Consider the following 26,516-nt stretch of genomic DNA (forward strand, 5'->3'; position numbering starts at 1 on the left):
TAAAATGGCTTTATTAAAGGCTAGAATATAAAATAGGACCAAATTACAAGTTGTCAGTAAGAATTTACCATTTCGAAAGTATGTAGCAAAGAGAGGGCGGAGTGAAGAATGGAAGGCCACTCCCACACTGGCCCGAGGAGGCGTGCACCTGGCCAGGAGGCAGACTCCACTGCCCCTGACAGGGTCGGATCCAACCCAGAGGGCTGGGATTCAGGGACGGACAAACCAGGCACGCAGAGCCTGGGTTCCTGAGAGCTTCTGTTGAACACAGCCACCAAGAAAGAGCAGGACGCAGAGCCCTGGAGCTGCCTCCCAGGTGCTGAGTCTGGGCAGGTGGCAGAGCCCAGCATCATACAGTGGCTTCAGCCAAAGAATGTGCTTCAGAGAATAATGAACGTACGTCATCATGATGTATGGAGGAAGGGAAAATGATAAATACAGTTCTGATTTCCTGGTCACTGACACATGTTCCCTGGGGGAGACCAAGAAGCCAGCGTGGTATGGACTCCACCCAGGCGCAAGGACAATCCCCAGGTCAGGCGGGTCCTATAGGATCCCTCCTAGACTCCCCATCTTCGACTTCCCACCTGCTCTTCAGAGGACTCCTTGAGACTGCCTACACACAGCTGAGAGTCCCCTCTTGCTACTCCAATGCTATGGAGCTAGACTCACAGGGAGGGAAAACACTGTTGCACAGGCTTCAATTCTTCCTCTGTATCAACTCCCTACAAACAATGCGGAAAGATGACTCCATCAAAAGTTGCTAGAGGAAGGCAAACCTTAGTACAGGCTGGGGCCGAGGGAGGTTCGGGACACAAGCTAATTGGCAGGTATCACATCAATAATGGCTAAGTACAGCTTTGGCATGTCTTCTTAGAGGAGGGGAGAATGGCCGGGGTGAGGGTGGGGGGTTGCCACGTGCTTTTCCTTGGAGCTACATAGAATATTCCAGAAGCTACTTCAGGCATTAAGGAGGCTACAGCTTGCAGTACTGAAACCAGGCTCTCAGAGGAGGGCTCCTGGAGATTAAGGCTTCGGGTGAGGAGAACGGAGTGATAGCAAAGCGTAGACCACACCACCCTGAGCTCACAGATTTGCTGGGCATCCTGTAGGTGCATGGGGCTCCAGAGGCCATGGCAGGGTGGTGAGGGCATCAAACTCTGGGTGAGGCACATGCTCCTCACCCAGCCTTGCTGCTGTGAGCTCTCGGGGCTGCAAGGGGAGGCTTCCGGAACCACCATGAAAGCCCCCTTGCACTTGAAATGAGGTCAGGTCTGGGGGCGTGTCCTGCACAATACAGCCAGACCCGACTGGGGTGAAGGATGCTCAAGCCTGGGAGGTTCTACCTCAGCGAATCAGAAGAGCCCTGATGTCCGGCACAGCTGTCACCACCCTGACTCCTACCGTGGTCAGGACTGGGATGCTAGCGGGACGGTCTTAATAACTTCCCAAAGGAATCTCCTACAGAGCCAAGGAACCTGACGCAGCTCTATATACGACAATGGGAATTGGATGTAATAGGCAGCTGCTTTGAACGGCGATCAGAGCTCTGAGTAAGTCACCAGGACAGCTCAGAGGGCACCTGCCACCTGCCCGTAGTCTGCTTCCTATGCATTTGGAGGGGAGGGATGTGTAATGCTAAACCTGGTTTCCGTGAAGCACAGGTAAGCACATTTTTTTTTTTAAGGATGAGTTCTTCCACAGTGACAGCCAACAGTCCATATCCACCCAGGGAGCCCTCAACAGGAAGTGAGGAGAAAGAGTCGCTTTTGCGACCTTCTGTGACTTGGTCAGGGAACCTTGTTGGAGGGAAGGTGGGACGGAGCTGGGAACAGAAGTTTTATTTACAAGGCTTACTGGGTTCCTAGTGTTTAAAAATCCCAAGTGTAAAACTTGTTATCAAATCATTGAAAATAGCATATTTATCTATTCGGTTTTACCAAAACCAGGGAAAACCTGGCAACATTTCCTAGTTTCCAAAAAGACTAAGAAAGGAGTAGAGAAAACGGGAAGATATGCGGAAAGATACGCGGGAAGATACGCAGGCAGTGCTGCCTTCTCTGAACACCATGGCGGGCCGCGCGGGAGGGCTCCTGGCTGTGTTTCTGGGTAGCACCATTTACCAGTTGTCCAGAAAATCAAAGCCTGTCTTCAAGAGGACATTACTGGAGCTGATCTGCAGAGGAACAAGGGAGACAAAATAAGATGCAGGCCTATTTTTCAGCCACACACAACCCAAACATGGCACTTCATTTACAATGACCCAGATGAAAGCAGCTACTTCTGCCTCAGGGTCCCTGACCTCAATTTACCTCAGTGCTACAGACCAGAAAGCTGCACACAATCCTGCCAACCCCAGCCCCTCAGAGTCCAGGGAGCTCCGTGTGCTGTTCCCAGAAGCGCTCAGGGAGCAGAGAACAGCTCGGTTCTCCTCAAGCACCCTCCTGCTTCTGAAGAGCATTACGAAGTGGAGAGACACGTCCAGTGTCCGCTTCTCCCTTGGTGTAGCCAGGCCCACTGTGCACTGGGCTGGACTGGAGGGATGGAAGCTTAGCAGGGACAGGCATGTGCAGGTAGGGTCTTGGTCGGCGGTGAGTGTGCAGACAAAGAACACACATCTGGGAACAGCTTCAGAGAAACTGGTTCAGCTTAACGGGCGGGGGGGGGGGGGAGGGTAGAAAAGGATATTTATGCCTCTGGAGAAGTGGCCAGGGTCTCTAGGGGAAAGGTTTGTGGGGCCATGTACAACTGGCCAGGACAGGGGTGTTGGACGATGCTTCACCTACATACTCAGGGGCTGTGGGGGGCGGGGGAACCTTATAAGGTCAAACAAGGAGTGAAGCCTGAGAGCTGTCAGGGCAGTAAATTCTTATTAGGGATGGTGCGGTGGGAGGAGCTGACTTTCTGGCAGCAGGTTGGAAGGAGGGGAGACAGTCAACTCCTGCCATCCGTCAACTCCTGCCATCCCGTCTTTGAGGTTTCTGGGGCTAAAGCTGTCTCAGCCCTTCCTCTGTGTCCCTGAGCCATTATGGCCCAACACCTATCTCCGTCCTAGAACTAACGGAATAGGCTAAGCTGCCTGGCCAGTTAGCTACCTGTCTTTAGCTCCCCACTACTGGGATTATAATGAGCACTGCACCATGCCCAGATTTTTCTTCTCAACATAGGTTTTGGAAATTGAACTCAGAGGAGGGGAAGGAGACCATGGGGACGTCAGCGCTGTCCCATCTTGTGGGCTTCCCTTGGTCATCCATGAAAGACCCCCTCTCCCAACCCTTCTGTTGTGAACTTGGCAACATCACCCACCTGCGCAAGTGCAGGCTCTGAGAACAGAGCATCATCGTCCAAGTCCTGCTGGGCGGCAGGAGGTGGTGGCTTCTCTGGGGACTCTGTGGGGATAGCCTTGGTCAGCAAGCTGGCAGGGGCTTGCACTGGCTGGGGCACCTCTCTCTCTCCGCTCACACTGGGGAGGGTTTGCTGATCCTGTGGCACAGGCTTGGCCTCCCTGTCTTTCGTGGTGGGCTCCTGGCGGTAGCAAGCTGGCAGAACCTTTTCCCCCTTCTCCATGGACTTGATCTGGCTGGGTGTCAGGGACTGGAACTCAGCCTCGGGCCCCTCCCGAGAGCGCTCGGCATTGATCTTCCAGAAGGACGCTTCCTCCTCTTTTCGAGATGGTCCCAGGGCATCCAGGCTGGAGGATCTGCTGCTCTGGGCAGGTTTGGAACCCTGTGAGCTCTGAGGAGCCTTGGCCAGGGGCCTGGCGTCACTGGCCACAGTGGCTGTGCTGGGCTCCTGGATGGATAGGGAGGAGATGCTGAATTCCATCTGACTCTGGGGGAGACAGAAAAGAGAGACATATGAGAGCAAGTCTTAGAACGCCCTGGGGCAGACATCCGTCTGGTTCACACACATTCTTCCTCATATATGTACATATATGTTGGAGCAGTGTAAGCTGATTATCGGTTGGTCCTAAGTGATTATTTTCACAGTAGTTCTTACTACCTACCCGAAACACTTTAGGAGTCATGAGGCCAAGCCCTGCCATGACAAAACCTGAACAGCTCTAAGACCAGAATCATCACAGTGGCCAAGGGCCCTTGTTGGCTCTGAGAGCATGAGGCTGGGCCCACCACAGCTCTGGCCTTTCAGGACGGGGTGCTGCAGGCCAGTGGGGAAGAACGCCTGGAGACCTTAAGACATCAGAGTCCTGCTACCCATGGCCAACACTCAGAGCGAAGGGAAGCTCTGTGAGCAAAGCCCGTATCTCATGTCAGAGCCTACGGGTCGACCATGTTCCTGATCTGCATTCAGCCAACCACGACAGCCTCTGAAACGCTGCTACTGAGTGTTTGTGACAGAAATCACTGTCGAGGATCCTGAGCCTCCCATCAAAGAAGAGCTAACTGCAGGTGATGTCTTCCCCGGCTCTGCGGAACTCACCATTCCGCCATCTCAGAATTAATCCTGAAAAGTTCACTTCCCATCACATCAGCACTGTTATACCACTTTCTTGTAAAAGTAAAATAAATAAATGCTATTGCATAAAGCTGGGAAAGTAGAGGAAAGCTCAGAAAAAAATCAGTCATAACCCCTCTCCCCCCCCATAACTTCAGTTTTGTGCCATATTCTTATACATGTTAGGTGTGGTATTGACAGGTCTGTAACATGGGTGTCACTTCTTCAGTGCATCCTGAGCATCATCCAGGTCTTTACAACTTCTGTGTATGTGTGCATGTGCACGTGTATATGTGTGTGTGTATGTGTATGCATGTGTATGTGTGTATGCACATTGTGTGTGTGTGTGTGAGAGAGACAGAGACAGAGACAGAGACAGAGAGAGAAACAAAACTTCAAGTATGTCCCTCAGAAGCCAGTGTTGTATAGTAAATTCCACTCAGAAGGAATCTTTTTGAGACTCAGGAAGTAAACAACTCAATAGCTTTAGAAAATCCCTGAAACTGACCAAATTCACTCGGCTCCTCCCTCACATGCCTATATAAGCAGTGAGGATTGCTGAGAGATGGTATTGAACAAGTAAACATGACTCAGACCAACTGAGCTCCATGGAAGATATGCTCTTCAACCTGCTGAGCTGCCTGCAGGCTGTGCACTGTGCTCCAGGTTTCCAGCTTTGGTGAGCTGTCACCCATGCTGGGGTGGGTTTTTGCAGCTGTCATTGAGTCATTTCTGCTCCTGTAAGTGACCTTCCCCCATCCATATTCCTGCAAATCACCCCCAATAAAACACACTGGTTCACCAAGTTGGACTCTGGCGGTACCCTTATTCTGCGCTTGGTTCCTGATTTGGGGTGAACAGACATTTGGTCACATTTCCCCAAGAATAATAGTCTATAATAGCTTTCTCGTTCTTTGATACGGGGTCCCTCTCGCTGGTCAGACACTCACTAAGAGGCTAAGCTGGATGGCTTGCAATCCCCAGCTTCTGTCTGTTTCTATGCCGGCAGCACTGGGAAAACAAGTGCTTGTCAGCATGGCAGGGCTTTATACCCGGCCTCATACTTGCAGGGAGAGATTCTACCGACATCTTCCTGGCCCCGCAACACTACTTTTAGGTGCTGTGAACATGTCATTCGGTAGCATTACTTTAAGGGTCTGTGATCACATCTCTCCGTAGCTCTACTTTGAGAGGCTAGGATTTCAGTCCAGACCAAGAGACTCCAAGGCCTGGATGTGAGGCTGAAAAGTCAGAGGCCACCAAGGACAGAGAGCATGGAAATGGTAGGGTCCTGTCCATCACGTGACCTGCATGCATTCATTCATGGTAGGGTCCTGTCCATCACGTGACCTGCATACATTCATTCATGGTAGGGTCCTTTCCATCACACGACCTGTCCATCACGCGACCTGTGTCCATCACGCAACCTGCATGCATTCATTCACAATCGGTTTCAACTTTACTGGTTTGGTTTGTTGGTTTTTTGTTTTGTTTTTTGAGACTGGGTCTGATAGTCCACGGTAACTTCCAACTCTATGTTGCTGAGGCTTCCCTTGAACTCTGGATCCCCCAGCCTCTACCTCTCGAATCATGAGATTGCAGGCATGTGCCAACTCACCCGGCTTCGGATCACTTCTGGGTATAGCATTCTGAACACTGCCTTTTCCCAAATTCCCTAGTAGGACACAAAGACGCTTGGCACAGACAGGCATAACGGTTTCTTTAAGTAAGAAACCTGCTAAAAATAGCGTGGAAGTGGCCCAGGACTCAGGGATGGGGTTGACTTTGATCTGGAAATTATAGAGGAAGGCTTACAACCCAGAAGCAGGTTGACACACCCAGGCTTTTTTTTTTTTTTTTTTTTCCCACTTTTTTTTCTGAGAACATTTTATTGGCTTTTTGGATAAAATTTATTTTCCCCGGACGCTGCAGCTGAACAACAACGCACTCTTGTCATGAGATTTGAACAGAGGCTTCTTTACTGCAACACCCAGGCTTTTTTTTTTTTTTTAANTTTTTTTTTTTTTTTTTTTTTGACCCCCACTGAGATCTGGGATCTTTGCTTAGAGGACTGTGGATTGCAAAGCCAAGTGTCCTGATGGGCGGCCAGATACTGAGAGAAGCCAGGACTGGAGTCTGAGGTTGTGCCACTGCTTCAATGACTTTTGCTCCCATCAGCTTGGGGGTTGGAGGGTGACCAGGTGAACTTGGACGGGGTGTGTTGCCAGGAGGAGGTAATTACCTGCTTTGGGAACTTTGGAGGCAAACACAAGAAAACATGGTAGTGTGAGCCACCTTCAATTCTAGCATGCAGGAGGCAGAGGCAGACACATCTCTCTGTGAATTGGAGGCCAGCCTGGTCTCTGTATGAGTTCCAAGACAGCCAGAGCTACATAATAGAGAGAGCTTGTCTCAAAAAACAAAAAGAAAAGTAAAGAGAAGAAAAGAGAAAGGGCGGGGTACAGTGGCCGTTGCTTACAATCCTAACACTCAAGAGGTGGAGACAAAAGGATTGCAGTAGGTTTGACTCTAATCTGGGCTACATAGAAGTTACCAGACCAACAAGCCACAGCAACACCATGTACCCCTCCCCCCCAAAAAAAAACAGCAAGAGGGGGGGCACTAGGGAGAGGAGGAGGAAGAAGAAGAGGAGGAAAGGAGAGGAGGAGGAAGGGAGGAGGGGGAAGGGAGAGGAGGAAGAAGGGGAGGAGGGGGAAGGGAGAGGAGACAGCAGGTCCTAACCCACCTGCCCCCTCCCTTTCCTTGTGTTCTCTCCATCCTTAACTTTGCACATAAGTGTGATTAATATCCTCTAACAAGCCCATCTCCTCCTCTTTACTGGTGAAGGGCCTCTCGCTCCCCCAATAAGAAGAGAAGCTATTCAAATGCTATCTGGCAGCTGGTCGGGAGGAGGGAAAGAACTTGTTCCCTGTCCCTGTCTATGTTGGCTCAGCTGATGAATCAAAGAATGGGCTCAACAAGGTCACGAGGGACCCCAAGTTCCCCATTCTGAGGGGTTTCCATCACGGCTTGCTGGAAACTGACTCTACAGCTGTCTCTCACAGCTACTGACACAACCTGATAGTTCCAGGCTCACAGAAGACGAAGAGGGCAGAGCTTTGGCAGGCCCAGGACCCCTAGACCCCGTGAAAGCTTATGGAACAGGGCAGTGCCTAGACAACAGAACCCATGGGAAGCACCCCAGACTCAGCCCTGGGGGCCAGAGGGAGTGCCCAGAGGTGTACCCATAGCCCAGCTTCCCTATTCCAGGTGCAGTCTGCCCACAGGTCCACCTAGAGGAAACGGGCACTAAATCCCCAGGGTGCTGAGCAAGGTAAGAAAGAACCCAGTTCCCAGTGGAAGGCCCCAGGCGGACTACAGCCACACCCACACCTCAACCCCTGACACAGAAGTTAGCTGACTTCACACCACAGACTTGGGGAGAATGGTCCAGAAGTCTCAGTTGACTTAACACGTGTTAAGTATGTGGCACCATGGGAAACTCTCCACGGAAATTACGTGAGGAACGGATTCGCTATTTCTTTCTCATTACAGAAGAGCTACCGTGGCAGCTCACCCGACTTTTCCAGAAAGCACTGGATTTGAAGGCCAGGCCAGTCTACTTCCCCCTGGGGCCCACATAGGCCAAGGTGGAAAACTGGAAGACTATACGTGCCAGGGACAAGCTTTTCCAAACATGTCTTCTTCAGGAATGGGAAGGAGGTCCTGTGACCTGCTTTCAGTGCCCAGGCCGCTGAGCCAGCCCTGCAGAAGGACATTCCATAGACGATAACTGGGAGGGACAGTCATGGCACGGGATGCAGGAAGAGAGAGTCGGGGCTCAACTCACTGCCTTCTGTGATTTTGGAGGTGGAGACAGAAGAGGAAGACGAGAATCTGCTCAGCCCCTGGCAGTACCCCACCTGCTCTCCACGCCCAGGGCTCCTGACTTCCCTACAACCTGGTCAGTCAGCCCATGTGGGGAACCGGGGCTCAGCTGGCTCTATCCATTCTAAAAACAGCAAGACCACGACAGAGCCCAGCATCTATTTTTACGCCCCACTCACTGGTGAGGAATGTGTGATATTCAGCAAAGGGGGTGGGGGGAGTGCATGCCACTAAAAAGGACTGTTTGGCTTGGCAGCTGCTGGCAAAGCTAAACTCAAGACAAAGGCTACGGGCACACAATCAGAATCTGAACAACTCCCCAGCAGCCCGCCATACGCTAAGCATGTGTTCCTCTATCCTGCCCTCCAAGGAGAAGGGGGAGGAGGGTGCCTTGAAAGCTTTAAGAATCGCAAAATTAGCAAAGGGACATCGTAGAGGAATGAGCCAGCACCAGCGGGCTGCTTGAGACACAGCCGGGCAGCGCCTTGAATCCATCCACCTCACGTCTAAGGCACGTGTGCAGACTAAGAGCAGAATCACACATGCCTTTCTTTAGAAGCCCTGAGGTGGGCAAATACTCACCCGCCAGTCAGGCTCCAGGGCGTCATCAAAAGACCCAGGAAGCGGCAGGCAGGGAGGAGCGTATGTAGGGGTCAATGCTATGGACAGGAATCTCAGCCCTTGGGCCTGTGACAAGGACACGGACATATAGTCCCTCAAGAGAAAGGGTGGTATTGTGTCGGGAGCACAACTTAGGCAGAGAACTTCCCTGTTTGTCTTCTCCTGCTCTGGTTACTCCTTGCCTCCTTACCCCACCCCATCCCCCAGCTTGCCTGACAAGCTGACAGAGGAGTGGAAGAGACCTCAGTGGTGACCGTATCCCTTGGGGTGGGGAGACAGGGTGTAGTGTGTGTGTGTGGAGGCGGGGGGCTGGAGTTATGTCAGAGTAGAGGGATGTATCTTGCATAATGGACAATTTGGATATGTTCATTTGCTTGACCTAACTACCCTACGACATGCAAATAGCAAAACATCTTGTACTCCACAGACACACACAACTGCGTCATCAGACAACAGTATGGGAGACAGTCAGTGGAGGATACTAAGTGCCACAGAACTGCTCACTCCAAAGTGGCTAACGGGGTGTTGAAGGGGTGGCTCAGCAGTTAAGAGTGTGGACGACTGGTGGCTCACCACAGCTTGTGACTCCAGCTCCATGGGGTTCAATACCTTCCAGCCACTCTAGGCACCTGCTCACATGTGGAATAAATCATATACATACACATATAAACGTTTTTTTAAAGTAGTTCATTGGGACGGGAGGGATCTCTCAATCGGCAGAGTGCTTGCCCTGCGAGCAGAGATCTAAGTTTGATCCCAGAACCCATGTTTAAAGAAAGAAACACTGGAGCTGAAGAGACATCTCCTAAGCTGAGCACGAGAGCACACTGCTCTTCTAGGGACCCAAGCTTGGTTGCCAGCACCCACTCTGGGGAGCCGGTTACTGCCCGTCACTCTGATTCCAGGGGATCTAAGAAGCTCTTCTGGACTCTGTAGGTACCTGCATTCACACTCACGTGTGTGTACAGACCGAAACACACACATACACACAATTAGAAATAATACTGGAAAACAGAACAGGAAGTTGAGTGAAGTGTACATGTGTGTTACCCCAGTGCCAGAGAAGGAGAGACGGTGGACCCAAAGGGTCACTGGCTACCTTGAACCTGCAAGTTCTAAGCCAAGGGACCTTGTCTTGGGCTGGAGAGATGGCTCGGCGGTTAAGAGCACTGACGGCTCTTCCAGAGGTCCTGAGTTCAATTCTCAGCAACTACATGGTGGCTCACAACCATCTGCAGTGGGATCGGATGACCTCGTCTGCTGTGTCTGAAGAGAGCGACAGTGTACTCACATACAAAAAATAAAGGCGGGTGCATGAGGGTGGGGCACACAGAAACCAGTAGAGATGTAGCCCAACAGGCAGGAAAGAACCAACTCCCTGCAGTTCTCCTCTGATCTCTACATGTGCACACATGCACATGAGAGAGAGAGAGAGAGAGAGAGAGAGAGAGAGAGAGAGAGAGAGAGAGAGACCTTGTCTTAAAAACGAGGTGAATGGTACTTGAGTACCAAACTTGAGTTTATCGTTTATCTGCTGGGCTCCATATGCACAAATATACACATGCACTCACACGCCTGTACACATATGCCCTCACATGCTTGTACACACATGCACTCACATGCCTGTACACACATGCACTTGACAACACACACACACACACACACACACACACACACACACACTTAACAGCACATCCACATCTACACATTCATTTGATAGCACTCACACACGTGCATGCACATCCATACACATACTCTTGTCAGCATGTGTGAACCCCCAGGTTCAAAGCCCAGCACCCCCCCCCCCACAAAAGCTAAGCTAGCAAATTTTACATTATGTGTACTTCATCAGAATTAATACAAACTATAGACTGGAGATACAACCCAGCGGTAAAGCTCGCCTAGTATTTGTGAGGCCCTAAGTCCAGTCCCCAGCCTTGCAAAAACAAACAGGCTAGGAGTGGTGGCCCAGGACCAGGGAGGCTGCAGCAGGAGGGTTGCTGGGAGTCTAGTCTGAGCTATATGGAAACTATGTCTCAGAAAAAAGAAAGATATATAAATAAATAAACAAATAAATAGGAAGGAAGGGCTGTTGAGAGAACTCGGAGAAGAGTGACTTGTGGCCAAGCCTGACACTGAGCTCAATACTCAGAACTTACACCGTGGAAGGAGAGAACCAAATCTTCCCGATTGTCACCTGATCTCCACATACAAAAGCCCTGGTGTGTAGACACACCAAACAAACAAATAAATGTGAAAAATAAATAAAATCAAAGGTCGGTAGACGATGCAGTTAAAGTAGCAAGAAATGCCACAGAATTGACGGTGGACAGAAAATCACCCCAGGGCCAAAGGTGCATTAAACATACTGCAGACACTGCAGGGCTATCCCCTCTCCTCTCACCCTCCACTCCCACCTTCTCCCATCCCTTTCTCCTGTCCCCCACCCCTCCCCTCTCATCTTCCCACCCCTCCCCTCATCCCTCTCTCTCCCACCCCCACCCATCCCCCCACCCCCACTCTAGCATGCTACACAGTGACCACACATCCCCCCACCCGACTCTAACACGCTACACAGTGACCCTGTCCAGGAACAAAGCAGGTTCACTGCTGAGCTGTTCCCATCCTACCAAGAGGCCTCAGGGACACTCACAATCCAAATGTGTCACTGCCACACTGTGCTGGAAACCTGGGCTGGCTCACTGTGGCTGGCACCACCCATGTATGTGACTGAGTCTCTCCTGAGGAGTTGGGTGGCAGGGACCAATCCTAGCAGGGCCACCAAGAACAGCCCTTCTGAGCCCTGCTCTGACCCACAGCATCACAGGCTGAATGGTGCTGCTCTGTTTGGGCCACCAGCCCTGGGAAAGTGCTTGGATGGATGACGCTGACAAAGTGAGGTCACCATCCATCCGTAAGGGTCTGCAGCCCATGGGGTCTGATCTTCCACCATGCGCTTAGAGACCAGGGCCCAACCATCACTAAACCCACTGCCTATGCGCAGCTCTTGATCGAAGTCCAGGTTACCTTTAAGTCCCTGTAAATGTTTGTATATGCTTGGCCCAAGGGGTGGCACAATTAGAAGGCGTTGCCCTAGTGAAGTAGGTGTGGCCTTGTTAGAGTAGGTGAGTCACTGTGAGTGTGGGCTTTAAGACCCTCATCCTAGCTGCCTGGAAGCCAGTCTTCTCCTAGCTGCCTTCAGATGAAGATATAGAACTCTCAGCATCTCCGGCACCATGCCTGCCTGGATGCTGCCACGCTCCCAACGTGATGATACTGGACTGAACCTCTGAACCTGTAAGCCAGCCCCGATTAAATGTTGTCCTTTTAAGAGTTGCCTTGGTCACGGTGTCTGCTCACAGCAGTAAAACCCTAACTAAGACAGTCCCTAAGAGGATCACAGGAAGCAGAAGGTGGAGGTCCTCTGAGGTTCTGGCTGAGGAGGAGCAAGTGGGGAAGCTTTCTGCAACTCTAAAGTGACTGAGGCGTGGAAGGACCAGCCGTTCATGTCTCCACACACACTACATGCCCCGCTCTGCCTCCAGAAACTTTAGGGTTAGAGGGAAGGGGGTGAGGACAGAGACAGCATCCAGGCAGCCCAGGTCTGCTCTCCGCTGACCGCCTCCATCCCCAACCCTCTGTGCAGATCTGTGCAGCTGGCGGGCTACTTTGTGGGTTGTTCTTTCTTCCACCCTTCTCCACCCCTTTTCTTCCTCTCTTTCAACCCCCTAACACTAGATAAGAGAAAAATAAAAAAGTATGTACAAAAAGAAAGAGATTCCTGAAAAAACTCAGAGGTGGGGGGGGAACAATGTTATTACAATGTTATTATTAGACTACTTCCTGCTGATTAGGGGAGTGGGTTCCTTGGGGCAAGTTTGATCTTCACCATCAGGGTATCTAATTACTTCTCCTCCTCCTCCTCCTCTTCTTCCCCCCCCTCCTCCTTCTCCTCCTCCTCCTCCCTCTCCTCTTCCCCCTCCTCCTCGTCTTCCCCCTTCCTCCTCCTCCCCCCTCCTCCTCCTCTTCCCTCTCCTCCCCCTCCTCCTCCTCCTCCTCCTGCTTTTTCTTCTTTGCAAATGACTAAACTGCAACCACCAGCACCACTGCCACCAAACAACGAACAACCCGCCCTGCCTCTCAGGGCCCTGGCATTCGTACACCCTCTGAAAAGTCCCCAGAATTCCAAGAGTCGCACTGTCTGCAGCTGGCGAAACCACGCCCCTGCTAGAGTGCGAGGCAAATCATAGCCAGCAGCTGTGGACAATCTGAAGCCGTCCTACATCCCACACCTGGGACGAAAACAAAAGCACTTTCTATATTTCTGTGTTTTTCAAAGAAACTAAAATTCCAAAGTTATCCCTACAGATCTGAGCTCTCCACTCCGCTACAGCAGAAATCTAGAAAGCCCTTCAGGGGCTGGGCACGGTGACACACACCTGCGATCCCAGCACGGAGGAAGTGGAGGCAGAGGGATATTAGCTTGAGGCTAGCCTTGGCTACATGCTGAGTCTCGGTCTCAAAGACCTGTGATACAGAAGTCAGCTTCTTTAGGATATTTGTAATGGTGTCTGGAGGGCTGGAGGGATCCATATTTGCTCTGTGAACATGTTCATGGGAATGGAACACAGGGACTGGCCTGTGTCCTCAAACACGAGAGCAGCCTCGAATGTCACACATCAGTGTCAAGACTGCCTCAACCCCCCCTTAGGTCAGGCACTGAGAACCAGATGCAGTCTGTGGCACAGGGTGGTGCAGCCGTCCCTGTCCTCCAAGTCCCTGTGGAGCCAGACTTGGTCTGGAGGAGAGGCCTCTCAAGGACCCTAGGATTCCATCAATGTTCCCTGACCTTAAGCCTCCCTCTCCACAGGTCCCCTGGGTGCCAGGGTCAGCCAGGACAAGGGGCTGTGATTAGAAGCAGCAGGGAAGAATGAAAACCTAAGAAACAAAGCTTTCGAACTATCTGTGCTTGGAAGCCTGTTAAGATACACAGTTGTGGTTTTGGCTGCACCATGAAAACCATGTTGAAAGGTATAGTTAGGAAACTGTGGCCTTTCACCTCTCCTTGGCTATAGGACACTTGCTACTTTGTGTTTTTACTGCCTGCTAAGGCCCTTCTCCTGGACACCAGGGGGCGGGGGTGGGGGGGGGGGGGGGGGGGATGGGATGGGAGATACCTGAAGAGAGCTTGATGCTCTCTCTGGCAGTGTTGGGAACTCATATATGACTGACTGGGAGACGAGGGTTTGATTCCATATGCCATATGTGTTGTATATGTGTACATGCACACAAACCAACCAGAGTCACCTTATCAGGGGCTCTGAGCTGCCTCAAGGGCCATCCACCACCAACGTGTCAAACACTGGGACTCAAGTATGGAGAATAAGTCATCCCTGAAAGGGCAGCTCCAGAGGCTGGAGTTTACAAGGGAACCCATGGGCCTCAGAGATACCCTGTGACATTGTGGACTGACAGACCTACACAGAGATTCAGTTCCCCAAAGTCCCTCTTTGCCCTACCAGCACGGGCTGCCAATTGTAGCCCAGCATTAAGAACCTATTTTCAAAATCGACAAATACATCTAAATTTAATTCAACTTACCCTTGTCTCCCAGGAGAATGGGGCCGAGTGTTCATCTTGCCAAGTTATGTCCTGAAATAAAAATTCAAGAATAAGACTGAGGCCCAAACTCCAACAACGCGGTATAGTCATCCATCCAGGGCTAGGAGGGACCCCCACACAGGACAATCTGAACCGTACAGAAGTTGGAAGTCTCAGTGGTTGACAAGGCCAACCCTGGAAACTCTGCCGCCCCAGCTGCAGAGCCTCCCGCCAAAATGGCGTCTTAGTGAACACCAGGGAGACCTCAGGCGACTTAACCCAGGACAGGAGCTTCAGAAAATGGAATGGGCACTATTCTCAAGTCTCAGTGTCCAGCAGCCTGCGCAAAGAATGTGTCCGCTGGCCATGTGAGAGGTCTCTGCTGGCCACGTGAGAGCTTCTGCTGGCCACATGAGAGGTCTCTGCTGGCCACGTGAAAGGCCCGGTAACAGAATCAAAGCACAAAGTGCCGAAGTAATGCCCGAAGCACCGAGGTAATGCAAGAGTCTAAATGTAACACTGCTGAGGTTGCGCCTGACTCAGCTCACACAGTGCAGCACAACTCTTCCGAGCAGTCGCTGGACTCTGACCCTGAGCGTGCAGGTCCTGTTTGCCAGATTGACACAAAGAGCTTGAGCTTCCTCGCCAACCCCACAGAGCTTGTCTGTGCCTGGCTGCTATGGGCGGGGAGCACCATGGCCTAAAACATGGGGCATCCCGGGTACTATGGAAAGTAGAACAAAATACTTTATCTTATTAATATTTATTGGTTATTTTTGCTTTTTTTTTTTTGAAGACAGAGTTGCATGCATCACAGTCTGTCTTCAAACTCATCATGTGTCCAAGGATAAGCTTGAACGCCCCAGCTTCCTGTTTCTACTTTCCAAGAACCTGAGATGACAGGTATATACTATGCCTGGTTTATGTACTTTTGGAGAATTGTATTCAGGGCTTTACGCATGCTAGGCAAACGCTTTACCAACAGGGTTACGTCTACAACCCCCAATAGAACATATAATCTGACAGTGACATTACTACTATGTTCGTATCCCACTGTCCCCAAACAACTCCAGGTGATTTGTATCCATGGAATACCCAATAAATTATGTCCCTTGTCACCTAACAGTCAGGTGACCTGGCTCCAACCTCCAGAGAGAGAGAGAGCTATTGTGTCCATCGCTCCTTCTTCAGAGGCTGACAGAGCCCTACCCAGACTGGCCTCACAGATGGCAGGAACTCCTGAAGAATGCTTGCAAATGCATCGGCATCTAGGCTACATGCCAGCTTTCCCCAGGCACACACACACACACACACACACACACACACACACACACACCCGCCGAGCTGAGGAGAAGCTGAAGCCCAGTTAAGAGCTATAGTAACAAAGACATGGTGGCTCTGGGCGGTTGACAGCCTGGGATTCCTAAGAATGGGGGAATGAGGAAGCCAAGCTTCACAGAGCACAGTGACACAGGGAGCCTTTTCCCTGGCCCATCCCCAGAGTTGGAGAAGCCCAAGTCCCATAGCTGTGAGCTCAGAACCTCTGCACGAGCTAGGTCCTCACGCACCCCACCCACTTTACAGAGCGCCCCCATTCCTGCTCCCAGAGCACCCCAATGTGGGATGTGGAACCCTGAGTCTTCTGGGATGGAGGTACAAAGAATAAAGCTGCCCCAGTGAAAGTCCCTTACACTGGTGGCCGTATAGTAAGGGCTGTCCCATCTGTGGTTCCTGGAGCTAAGGGCTGTGCACAGCAGCAGAGGCTGCAATCTTGTGCTTAGATCCCTTCCTCCATGGGTGTGCAGAGTGTCCAAGGACTGCACGCTAACCCCAGAGAAAGCCTGTTCGCTTGCATACATGTTATACGAGACCACATCACAGACAGTCTATCCCCGGGCCTGCGTACTGCAGCAGTAAATGGGGCCAGGCAATAAGAGATCCAAAAGGCACCTCAGCTACACAGCTGATACAGTCATAAATAGCTACTGGTCCTGCACAGTGGTGATTCGCATTTGGCAACATCCGTTGGGGATCTTGGCTTCAGAACTGACTTCTGCTGCTTTTTGATAAAATATTTCCTTATGTGTATGTGTGTCTATGTATGCATACGCACACATGAGTGCGGGTGCCCTGGAACTGGAGTTACAGACATTGTGAGCCACCGCACATGGGTACTGGGAACCAAACTCAGGTCCTCTGCAAGAGTAGTAAGCGCTCTTAATCACTTAAGCCATCCGTCTCTCCAGCCCAGTTGGGCTATTTTGCACTACACAGTCGTCAGGAAAAACTTCTAAAAATGAGAACAGGGTCACTGCATTCCACTTTGGAATTTCGGCTAAATACCAGTTACTTCCAGCGTCTAAATTCTGCCCCTCCAAAAATGGCCATGGCTCTCTGGAGGAATGTGAATCAATGGCTGGGAGCCACAGCTGCGGCTGGGGCATGTCCTCATCTCCGCAGGCTGCTGGGGATGGAGACGGTGAGTGAGGTGACCCAGAAGTCTCCGAGATTCTAGGCTCCTGGGACAGGATGCACTGCTCTCAGAGATAGTTAGGCTGACAGTATCTATGCATGAGAGTGTCTGTGTCTATGTTTATACATCTTCAGTGGGAAGGGAAGCAGGTCAGTGGGGCAGGTGCTGCTTATTGTCGGTGTGACTGTGGGAGAGGTGACAGGGATTGTCTGGCTAACACATGTCTCCACCGAGGCCACCAGCCCAAGCCATGCTAGTGGACAGAGGACGATCACAAGGGTAGGAGCTGAACCCACTCATGTGTTACCTCCCCCGACTTCTAATGAGGTCAGTCCCACTGAATCTACAGAAGATAAGTCTGAGGCTCTGGCTGTGGGAGGCAACTGCCAGCAGGACGCCAGGAAGCAAAAGTCAGGGCAGTGCTTGGTGGGGTCGGAGCCCCAGTGGTCGCTTCCTGGAATTCCATGGGGGGTCACAGGCCGTAAGAGGTCACTGATAGGTCTACATGTTTTTGTTTGCTTCAGCAAGAAATGTAAGAGGCAGATTCCTTGGATTTCTGTACTTTTGAGCTCATAAAAAATAATAGAGCACTTAGCGAAAATAAATCTGCCGGACAAAAATGAGGCAATGACAACGACTCAACCATAGACTGTGCAGGCACCGGGGCAGGCTCCCAGGCCTTGGCCACAAATGGCAGCAGAGTCTCAAAGTAGCAGTTCCTGCTCCCACACACAGAAACAAACTCACACTCACACAAAGACACACTCCCATACAGACATATTCTCACACATAGATACACTCCTATACACACACACACTCCTACACACAGATACGCTCTCATACAGACATACACATACACACTCCCACACACTCTCATACACAGATGTACAAACATAGACAGACACTCTCATACATAGATACTCTGACACACAGACATACACACATACGCTTCCACACATAGATACACTCTCACACAGAGACATACACTCATATAGACACACCTCTACACACAGACACTCTCACGCTCAGACATACATACCTAGACATTCTCAGATACTCAGACACTTGCACGCAGATATATCTGCATATAAACACACAAGCATACACATACTCACAGATATACACATACACACAGATACACTTATACAGACACATATATGGGCACAGATACACACACACACACACACACACAAACACACATTTAGACATTCAGACATATATGGATACCCCACACACATATAAAGTGCTTCTTCTATTTCCACAGTAACCAGGAGGCAACCAAAATATGACCAGGTGGGGGCCTGTGGTGAGGTCATGCATTTTCACTCTGGGGCTGCTTGGTGAGTCCTCTGCCTGCCTCCCAGGCTCCCAGACCTGAAACAGCAAAAGCACACACACACATGCACACATGCACGCACACACAAGTGCATGTCCCTTAGACCGCAGGACATCACAGATGGCCTTCACTCTGACCAATTGCTACCCTCATAGTCAGAATCCTGCTTGAAAGGGACAAAGACACCGAAGTCTGGCTGGCCCTCTGTGGAAGACAGCACAGACTATGCTTACCAAGTCAGACTAGACAAAGCAAAGCAGAAGCCACAAGAGACAGACCTCTGAGGACACAGAAGCACCTAAAACGACCGAAAGCCCTGGAAGGCAGCCATCAGGAGCAGGTCTACACAGGACACCCTGCTGGTCCTCAAGCAGAGACAAGAGCTTCAGACAGAAGCACTAAAACTAGCTTGACCACCACTGCCACAGGTACATCTACACTGCCTGTAAACTCTTGACATAATATGCCTCTGAAGGGAAGAAGTGTGACTGTGTATGTATGGTACAGATATGCATTTCTAAGTGTAATAAGCCAGATACAAGAAGAAACAGTTTTTATGGTCCCATCTACACGCAATACAGGAATATGAAAAATCACAGTGACAGAAAGAAAGCAGGCTCTGGAGTGGGGTTGGGGGGATGGGCAGTTGTTGTTAACCTGTACTGTTTTATTGCTTAATGGATACAAAGTTTCATTTCAAAGAAACACAACCAGCTGGGCAGGACAGCGAGTGGTTGGGGCTGAAGATCTGAATTCAACATTCCGGAGCATGTAAAGGTGGAAGGAAGACAACCGACTCCACAAAACTTTCCATGACTTCTATATGTGGAATGCATGCTCACATACATACGTCATGCATATCCACAATAAAAATTATAAATTAAACAAACAAAACATGGCTGGGGCCAAGTCTTTAATCCTAGCACTCAGGAAGCAGAGGCAGGGGCATGGCTCACATTTGTAACCTCAGCACACAGGAAGCAGAGGCCAGAGGACCAGAAGTGCCAGGCTATCCTCAGCTACAGTGAGCTCAAGGATTACCTGGGAATCGTGAGACACCATCTTTCATTATTTCGTTTGTTTTTTGAGACAGGGTCTCTCAATATAGACCTGGCTATCCTAGAATTTGCTCGTAGACCAAGCTGGCCTCACAGAGATCCACCTGCCCCTGCCTCCCAAGTGCTGGGATCACCACTACTGGGCCAGAGATCCTGCCTTAAAAAAGAAAAAGAACTGGCTGGGATGACAAATTCTGGTTATGTACATTACATTGCAATAAAAAGGTCCTGGAAAGACAGCGAGGAACTAAGGATGCTAATCAGTGACTGGGAGCTGGGGCAAATTGCAGTCTGTGATTCCAAGTCTCCTGGGAAACAGATCAGAGATAGTATGACCAGGCATAGAAAGCCTTCTTGTGTGCGAAGATCCTCTACTTCCTATGGGCTCACTCCACACTTCTCTCCTCTCTAAGGCAGATCGGGTGCCCCTCAGCCCTGGAAGGGCATCTTTGTTCTTCCTGGCATTTGGAGATTACACACTAACCACTGCAAAACATGTTTAATCACAATGTTTCAGAACTTCAGTTCCTACTGCCTGCCCGCTGTAGGTCCGCTGTCCACACCCTGACCACAAAGCAGGCTCCCATGGACCGTTTAACTGTCATGTTCTGTAAAGACGGTCCACTTCCCAAAAGTGAGAACCCCAACTAGTAAGTCCCAGAAATAGGGCCTGTTTCCTTGGGGACTCAGAAGCAGGGTCTGCAGTCATAAGGTGCCCTGGGGAACCACAAATGGTCACTATGCCTCTAAAGCCCATGATCGGGGAAGTTTCTATGGGACATGTAATGGCACTGTGGCTCAGGCTAAAAGAGAGCCCGAGAGAGTAAGATCTGACAGCAGAGTGGAACAGAAAAGTTACCTGTGTTGACAGCGGTCACCCTTAGGTTAATACTGGGTAGCCAGGACACTCAAAGACTCAGAGTGCAAAGGACAGATCACAGCTCATTCAGGCCCAGCAATTAAAACACTGGCTCCTTTTCCAGAAGATATGGGTTCGACCTCAGCATCCTCGTACTGGCTCACATCTGACTGTAAGTCCAGCACAAGGGAGTCTAACACCCTTTTTAGAACTCTGTGGGCATGAAGCACACACATGCTGACAAAACACATAAAAATAAAATAAAAGTGCCACACGCCTTTAATCCCAGCACTCAGGAGGCAGAGGCAGGCGGATTTCTGAGTTCGAGGCCAGCCTGGTCTACAGAGTGAGTTCCAGGACAACCAGAGCTATACAGAGAAACCCTGTCTCGAAAAACCAAAAATAAATAAATCAATAAAAAACAAAAACAAAAGTATTATAAAACCAACAGGAATGAGACCAGTGAGATGGCTCAGTGAGTAAAAGTACTTGCCTAACTAACCTGAGTTCAATGGGCTAGCCTGGTCAACCTGAGTTCAATGGGCTAGCCTGGTAAACCTGAGGTCAATGCCCAGAGACCACATAAAGGTGTAATGGGAGCAGTGACTCCAAGGTTGTTCTCTGACTTCCACACATGTACTGCAACACGTAAGTATGCACATGCATCTCCTGTGTATGAGCACACTTTCTTGGACACACACACTATAATAATTAATTTAAAAGAAAAGGGACAGGAGTGAGGCTGGGGATGTAAGTGACTAAGTGGTAGAGTTTGCCTGGCATATACAAGACCCTGCGTTTAATCTTCAGCATTATAAATAAACGAGTAAGTAAAGGGATGAAGGAAGGAAGTGACCATCCTCTCTGATGTTCACAGTGCCAAACCCCGCCAAGCCCAGCATGGTGGCACAGGTCTACAATTCCAGCTAACTCTGGAGGCCGAGGCAGGAGGATTCTAAATCCAAGCCCTGCCTTGAGTTAAGCTGGGCAGCCTAGCAAGACCTTGTCTCAAAGCATACTCAGAAAAGGAAAGGGCTAGGCTGTAGCTTGGTGGTAGAGCACTTGCAGGAAGCTCTGGGCTGACTCTCCAGCACAGGAAAAATTAAAAAGGATGGGAGCTTCCAAAGAACCATTAAAATATGCCCTTAAAAAACCCCACTGCCTATCTGTGGCCACCGCCCACACACTTTGAGAAGTGGCACTGTACCGAGGCTTGCTGTGTAGTTATCTCTGCTGGAGTAAGGGTTCATAACTGGGAGCTCAGAGCTGCAGTTCCAAAGACAGAAAGCCCTAGTGACTTACCCTGGGACACATGCCACAAGAGATACAAGTTCAGAAACATGGGTCTGGCCAGGGCTAGAGCCATGAACACAGGATAGACTGGAAGGGGGAGGTCAAAGGATAAGCAGGAACTCCACCTGCACGCTTCTGTTACTTATTTTGATAATTTTGTTACATTACTTGAGAAATGGCTACATTCTTCCAGCACCATGGGAAGCTCTTAGTCAGGGTGTGATTCCTGTCAATCGAAAGATGACTCTGACACGGCCAATGTGCTACTGGCCCTCCCTGAATGGCCCAAACTGATCCTTTCCTCTCTGCAAAACCAGTTTCTAGGCTGCCACTGGGTCACCTCCCATGGAAGCCGGCAATGGAGACACCCAGGAGGAGAGCCACGTCTGCTGCTCAGCTCCGGGCACCAGGCCAAGCACTATCAGGCTGGGTAGCCATCAATCTGCAAAGGGAGCAGGAGGGACAGGCCCAGGCCCTCCCTCCCTCACAGCCTGTGCAGCTGCATCTGGACAGATCTCAGTCCTAGCCTGGCAATCCATCACAAGGCCCAAGCAGAGGAACACAGGACACCAAATATACTTTGTCCTCATTTTTAAAATGGATATGCCAGACAGGAAGGAATGGTGATTCGCACATTCCACCTTCCTTAAACATCAAGTCCAAAATACTGAGAAATCAACCCTCAAATCACTACCCCCACCCCGAAAAAAAAGGCTCAGCCGGGGACACAGCTCAGCGGAGAGCACGTTTGCTATAAAAGTGAGAACCTAGTTCACTCCCCAGTGCTCAGGTAAAAAGCAGGGCATGGTAGTATACGCCTATAACCCCAGCGCCAGGGAGATAGAGACAGGATCCCTGGGGTTTACTGGCCAGCCAGCCTAGCTGAACTGGTGAACTGACATCGAAACAGAGCCTCATCCCAAAAAGCAAGGTGGATAGGTACAGAGAAACACCCTAGATTTGGCTTCTGCATGTAAACACACACACACACACACACTCACTCACTCACAAAGAGAGAAAGAGAGAGACAGAGAGAGAGAGAGAGACAGAGAGAGAGAGAGAGACAGAGAGAGAGAGAGACAGAGACAGAGAGAAANAGAGAGAGAGACAGAGACAGAGAGAAAGAGAGAGAGAGAGAGAGAGAGAGAGAGAGAGAGAGAGAGAGAGAGAGAGAGAAAAAGAAAGAAAGAGTTTTTTGTTGTTGAAGTGGGAGAGGAAAGAAAGTCAAAGCCAGGCCTCTCATGTCCCAGATCCACAAGTTAAACATCTGGCCGAACTCACCCAATAGAAAGGAGGAGTCCAGGATTAGGAGGGGGTCTCATGCAGAGAGGGCTAAAAGCACTAGGAAGGCCTGGGGCTCCTACAGGAGGGTTGTGTGGGAAGCAGCTGATCTGCTGAACTGCTTGCTGGTGAGGTTTGGAGCTATCTGGCTCCAGGGTCTTAAAAATCCAGCCTCTAGAATCCAGGTCAAGGGCTGTGGAGCTGGCTGACCCACACCATCACTCCTGCTCAGCCCCACCTACTTCATGGAGAGGTTACAGAGGCAAGCTGATCCTACAGAAACAAAATACACCACTATAGGAGCTCCCAGCATCCCTGAAAGGGTCTGTTTGGACCTAAGAAAATGGCAGCCCTTGGAAACCCAGAACTCACCAATATGCTCGGATCCTTCTAGGTGTGGCAAGGAGTTGGGGGGCTGGGGACAGGAAATAGATGCAACATATTCCTGAAAATTCAGATTTCTGAGTTTACTGGTTTGTTTCCTAGGTTAACAGTAGAGTATATGGGTGATCCCTTCTCAATTGAACTTTTCATCTCCCAGAGAAAGCCATCTCCAGAACTTTCTTGCTGGAAAAACAAGCCTTCCAGAGAAGGAAGAGGCTGCCAGACTGATAAAAGCATCCGTAGAAAGGGCATGCCTTAATGTTCTCAAGAAAGTTCGCAAGGCAGAGAGGACATCCCCAAGGTCCTTGCCTGTTGCAAACCATTGATTCCACATTATGCCAGAGTGGTGCCCTGCTGCTGACATGGCCAAACTTAAACCTGGGCCCTGGGGCTCCAAGCCCTCTTCTTTGCTGCTGCAGGGGAGAAGTGGAGCGATTCAGGTAACACTGAAGTCTGGGAAGGAGGCTGGCAGCCTTGTATAAAATCGAGTTCTGCACATCTCCACTAAAATCAGTTCATACAGCTGGGAGGGGATACGCTTAAGCACCCTAATCCAAGAAGCCTAGAGAAACAGATGACTCCCAAAGTAGCTAAAATGTTAGCAGTCCCTTCTTTGCTTCAACACTAAAAGTAGGGGACCAGGTTAAATTATCAAGGCAAGAGGGAGATCTGAGTCCTGCCCAAGTCATCTAGCTTTGTTGTGATCAGGGTAAACACATGTAAACACACACACACACAAGTGCCAGGTTGCTTCATCTGTCCTATGCACACAGGCAAAGGAACCCCTGACTATACAGAGGGTCACCAAGATCTGTGACATCAGTCTGTAATTAGGACCCGATTTGTTCCTAAAAGACCTAAGAATGACTGGAAGATACTAAAAACAATGATAGTGGATGACAGGAAAAAAGAGTAGATGACAGAAAAAAAAACTAGATGTTGTCTATGAGGGACACAAAAGTTTACTGGCAACGAAAGGCAGCGTCCTTTGGAGCAGCAGAGAGGGCTGAGGTGCCCTGGCAGTGTATAAGTGGGGATGGAAGGATGGAGTGCCCCTCCTCAATCGAGTTTCAAGTTTTTTGTTCAAATCTGGGGTGGGTCACCTATGTGGGTGTCAAATCACCTAGCTGGGAGTCACACCCCTACACTATACCCCCATGTCATCCCCTGTAGCCAGACATGGGTCCTCTTATAAGAATGATCTCTGGGGTGTTCACAATGAGACCACTCCCTGACTTTGATCTGACGCCAACCTCTCCCTAAGACTAGTGGAGTTTGGTGGTCCCTATGTGGTTAAACCTCTCGCTACTACAGGAAGACACGTACTCCCCGTCTGGTGTCCTACCCACCCCTAAAACTCAAGGCTGCTTGTCCTTTACTGCTTGGGCTGAAGCTGGTCTCATGGACTTCAGAGACGTGCTTTCTGCCCATTTGGCATTGTTGTGATTCAGGTTGGGTTGCTCCTAAAAGGCATATGGATTCGCTCCTCACAAAGTTTCATTTGGTGCCTATATCTACCTCCCAGCACAGGAATCAAAAGCATGTGCCTCTCTCCGCTTCCTGGTTGCTAGAGATCCTCACACACGCATGGCGAGTCTTTACCTATGGAACTATCTCCCCAGCCCCTATTTGCTTTAAACCACACCAGTCCACCAATGCAGACTGACCCCAGATGAAGAACTGGGTTAAAAGAAAACTGGTCACATCTCTCCTGTCAATGACCCTGGCTCCAACACGGCTTGGCTTTTTGATATACTCAGGGCCGGTGACATCCATTCTCCAGCATCTGTTAAGTATGGACAGAGCTGCTTCCTCTCAGATTTCTTTACCTAAGACACTGCCAAAGAGGTGCCTGCTCATCACCAAGATCCAAGCACAAACTCTGTCCACGTCTTTATGGAGGTGCATTATTTTTCACAATGAAATGTCTCAGCTCCAGGAATATATTTTAAGACTTATATTTTCATCTCCCACCACACCCTTGTTTTTCCTGGCAAAGCCCTCAAGAGTTTTCAAATGGGATGGGGAGCAGAAGGCAGTGTTGGCGGATAGGTAGCTCTCTCTGCCTTCACAATTCCCTGGCAGGAAAGTGGGTTCGTGACCACAAGCATTCTGTAGTAACAAACATTGACAGATACCTGGCCTGAAAAAAATCTGATTGAAATCTCATCCTTAACTGGTATTCCCTCCGCCTGGCACAACTTCTCCAACAGAAAAACAACAACAACAACAACAACAACAACAAAACTCTCCTAGCTTCTCCTCCCTGCCTCCACCCAAATGGACGTTCAGAACTCTAGCTGCTACTAATTTTGTCCTCCAAAACAAAGTTGAGTCCCTGAGGTACCAAGTCCATACTCTGGTGGCACAAAGGGCTTCAGGGAAACCATCTCCAAGTAGAACACCAGGTTTCTGAGTAGCGCAGACTCCTGGGCCTTAGTTCCTAAGAGCAGGGTCAGCCTGGAGCAATTCTAAGTAGTTTTTTTCTTCCCCCAGTGTCTAGAGCCCAGGCTAGATAATCAGGCTTGCTGGAGAAATCTAAACTTACTCTGTGTTTGGGTGGGAACCGGGGCTCACGTGTCAAATCCAAACACACTCTCTCCAGTGTGGTCTACCAGCGACATACCCCACGGCGGCGGTGCCTGGCAGTCCCACCTCCCCCACTGAGGTCCTTATATGTAACACATGCCGGCCACTGAGTGTCTGATGATCAAGAACTATGGACATTATTCCTGTTTCACACCAGAAAACTGAGGCTCTACGTCGTAAACTCATCCAGGTTCGCTGGTTTCCTCTCTACTGTTCCCACTTTGTCTTTAAAGGTTCCTTCTCCGGGAGATTTCTGAACTCCCCCTCGCCGCCCACTCCACCCTGGGTGGCCGGTCCCGCCGCACACACCTCATCGCCGAAGCGCACCAGCTTCTGGCCCGTGGGCCCCCGCAGGCCGGGGAAGCGCGCCGGGTCCCGCACGTCCCCCGCGTCGGCGGCGGCCGCCGGGGCGCGCGGCCCCACCAGGCAGCGGTCGATGATTTCGTCCTGCTGCGCTGGCGGCAGCCGCGCCCACTCGGGCCCGTACTTCTCCCGGATCTTCTCCTTGTCCTGCATGATCTTCCTGGCCATGGGGCTCAGCGAAGAGAAGTAGGTGAAGCGCTTCCGCTCCCGGTCGTCCAGCGGCCGGTTCCCGCTCATGACGGCCGAGCGCGAGGCCGCGATCGCCGCCGCCATCGACGCCATACCCGGCCCGCGCGTCCCGGTAGGAGCGCCGCC

The 26,516-nt window shown here is 50.5% G+C and overlaps 1 protein-coding gene across 1 annotated transcript; it reads right to left on the reverse strand.

Moving 5' to 3' along the window:
* C20H1orf198 (chromosome 20 C1orf198 homolog) lies at positions 1 to 26,516 on the reverse strand. Its single transcript, XM_021220554.2, has 4 exons — positions 26,148 to 26,516; positions 14,566 to 14,616; positions 3,307 to 3,831; positions 1 to 2,176 (listed from the first exon to the last, which is right to left on the reverse strand). Exons 1-4 carry the CDS (start codon positions 26,481 to 26,483, stop codon positions 2,120 to 2,122), a joined length of 969 nt encoding a protein of 322 aa, XP_021076213.1. The 5' UTR covers positions 26,484 to 26,516; the 3' UTR covers positions 1 to 2,119.

Source organism: Mus pahari, chromosome 20 (genome assembly GCF_900095145.1).
Source record: "Mus pahari chromosome 20, PAHARI_EIJ_v1.1, whole genome shotgun sequence".
NCBI classification, from domain to species: Eukaryota; Metazoa; Chordata; class Mammalia; order Rodentia; family Muridae; genus Mus; species Mus pahari.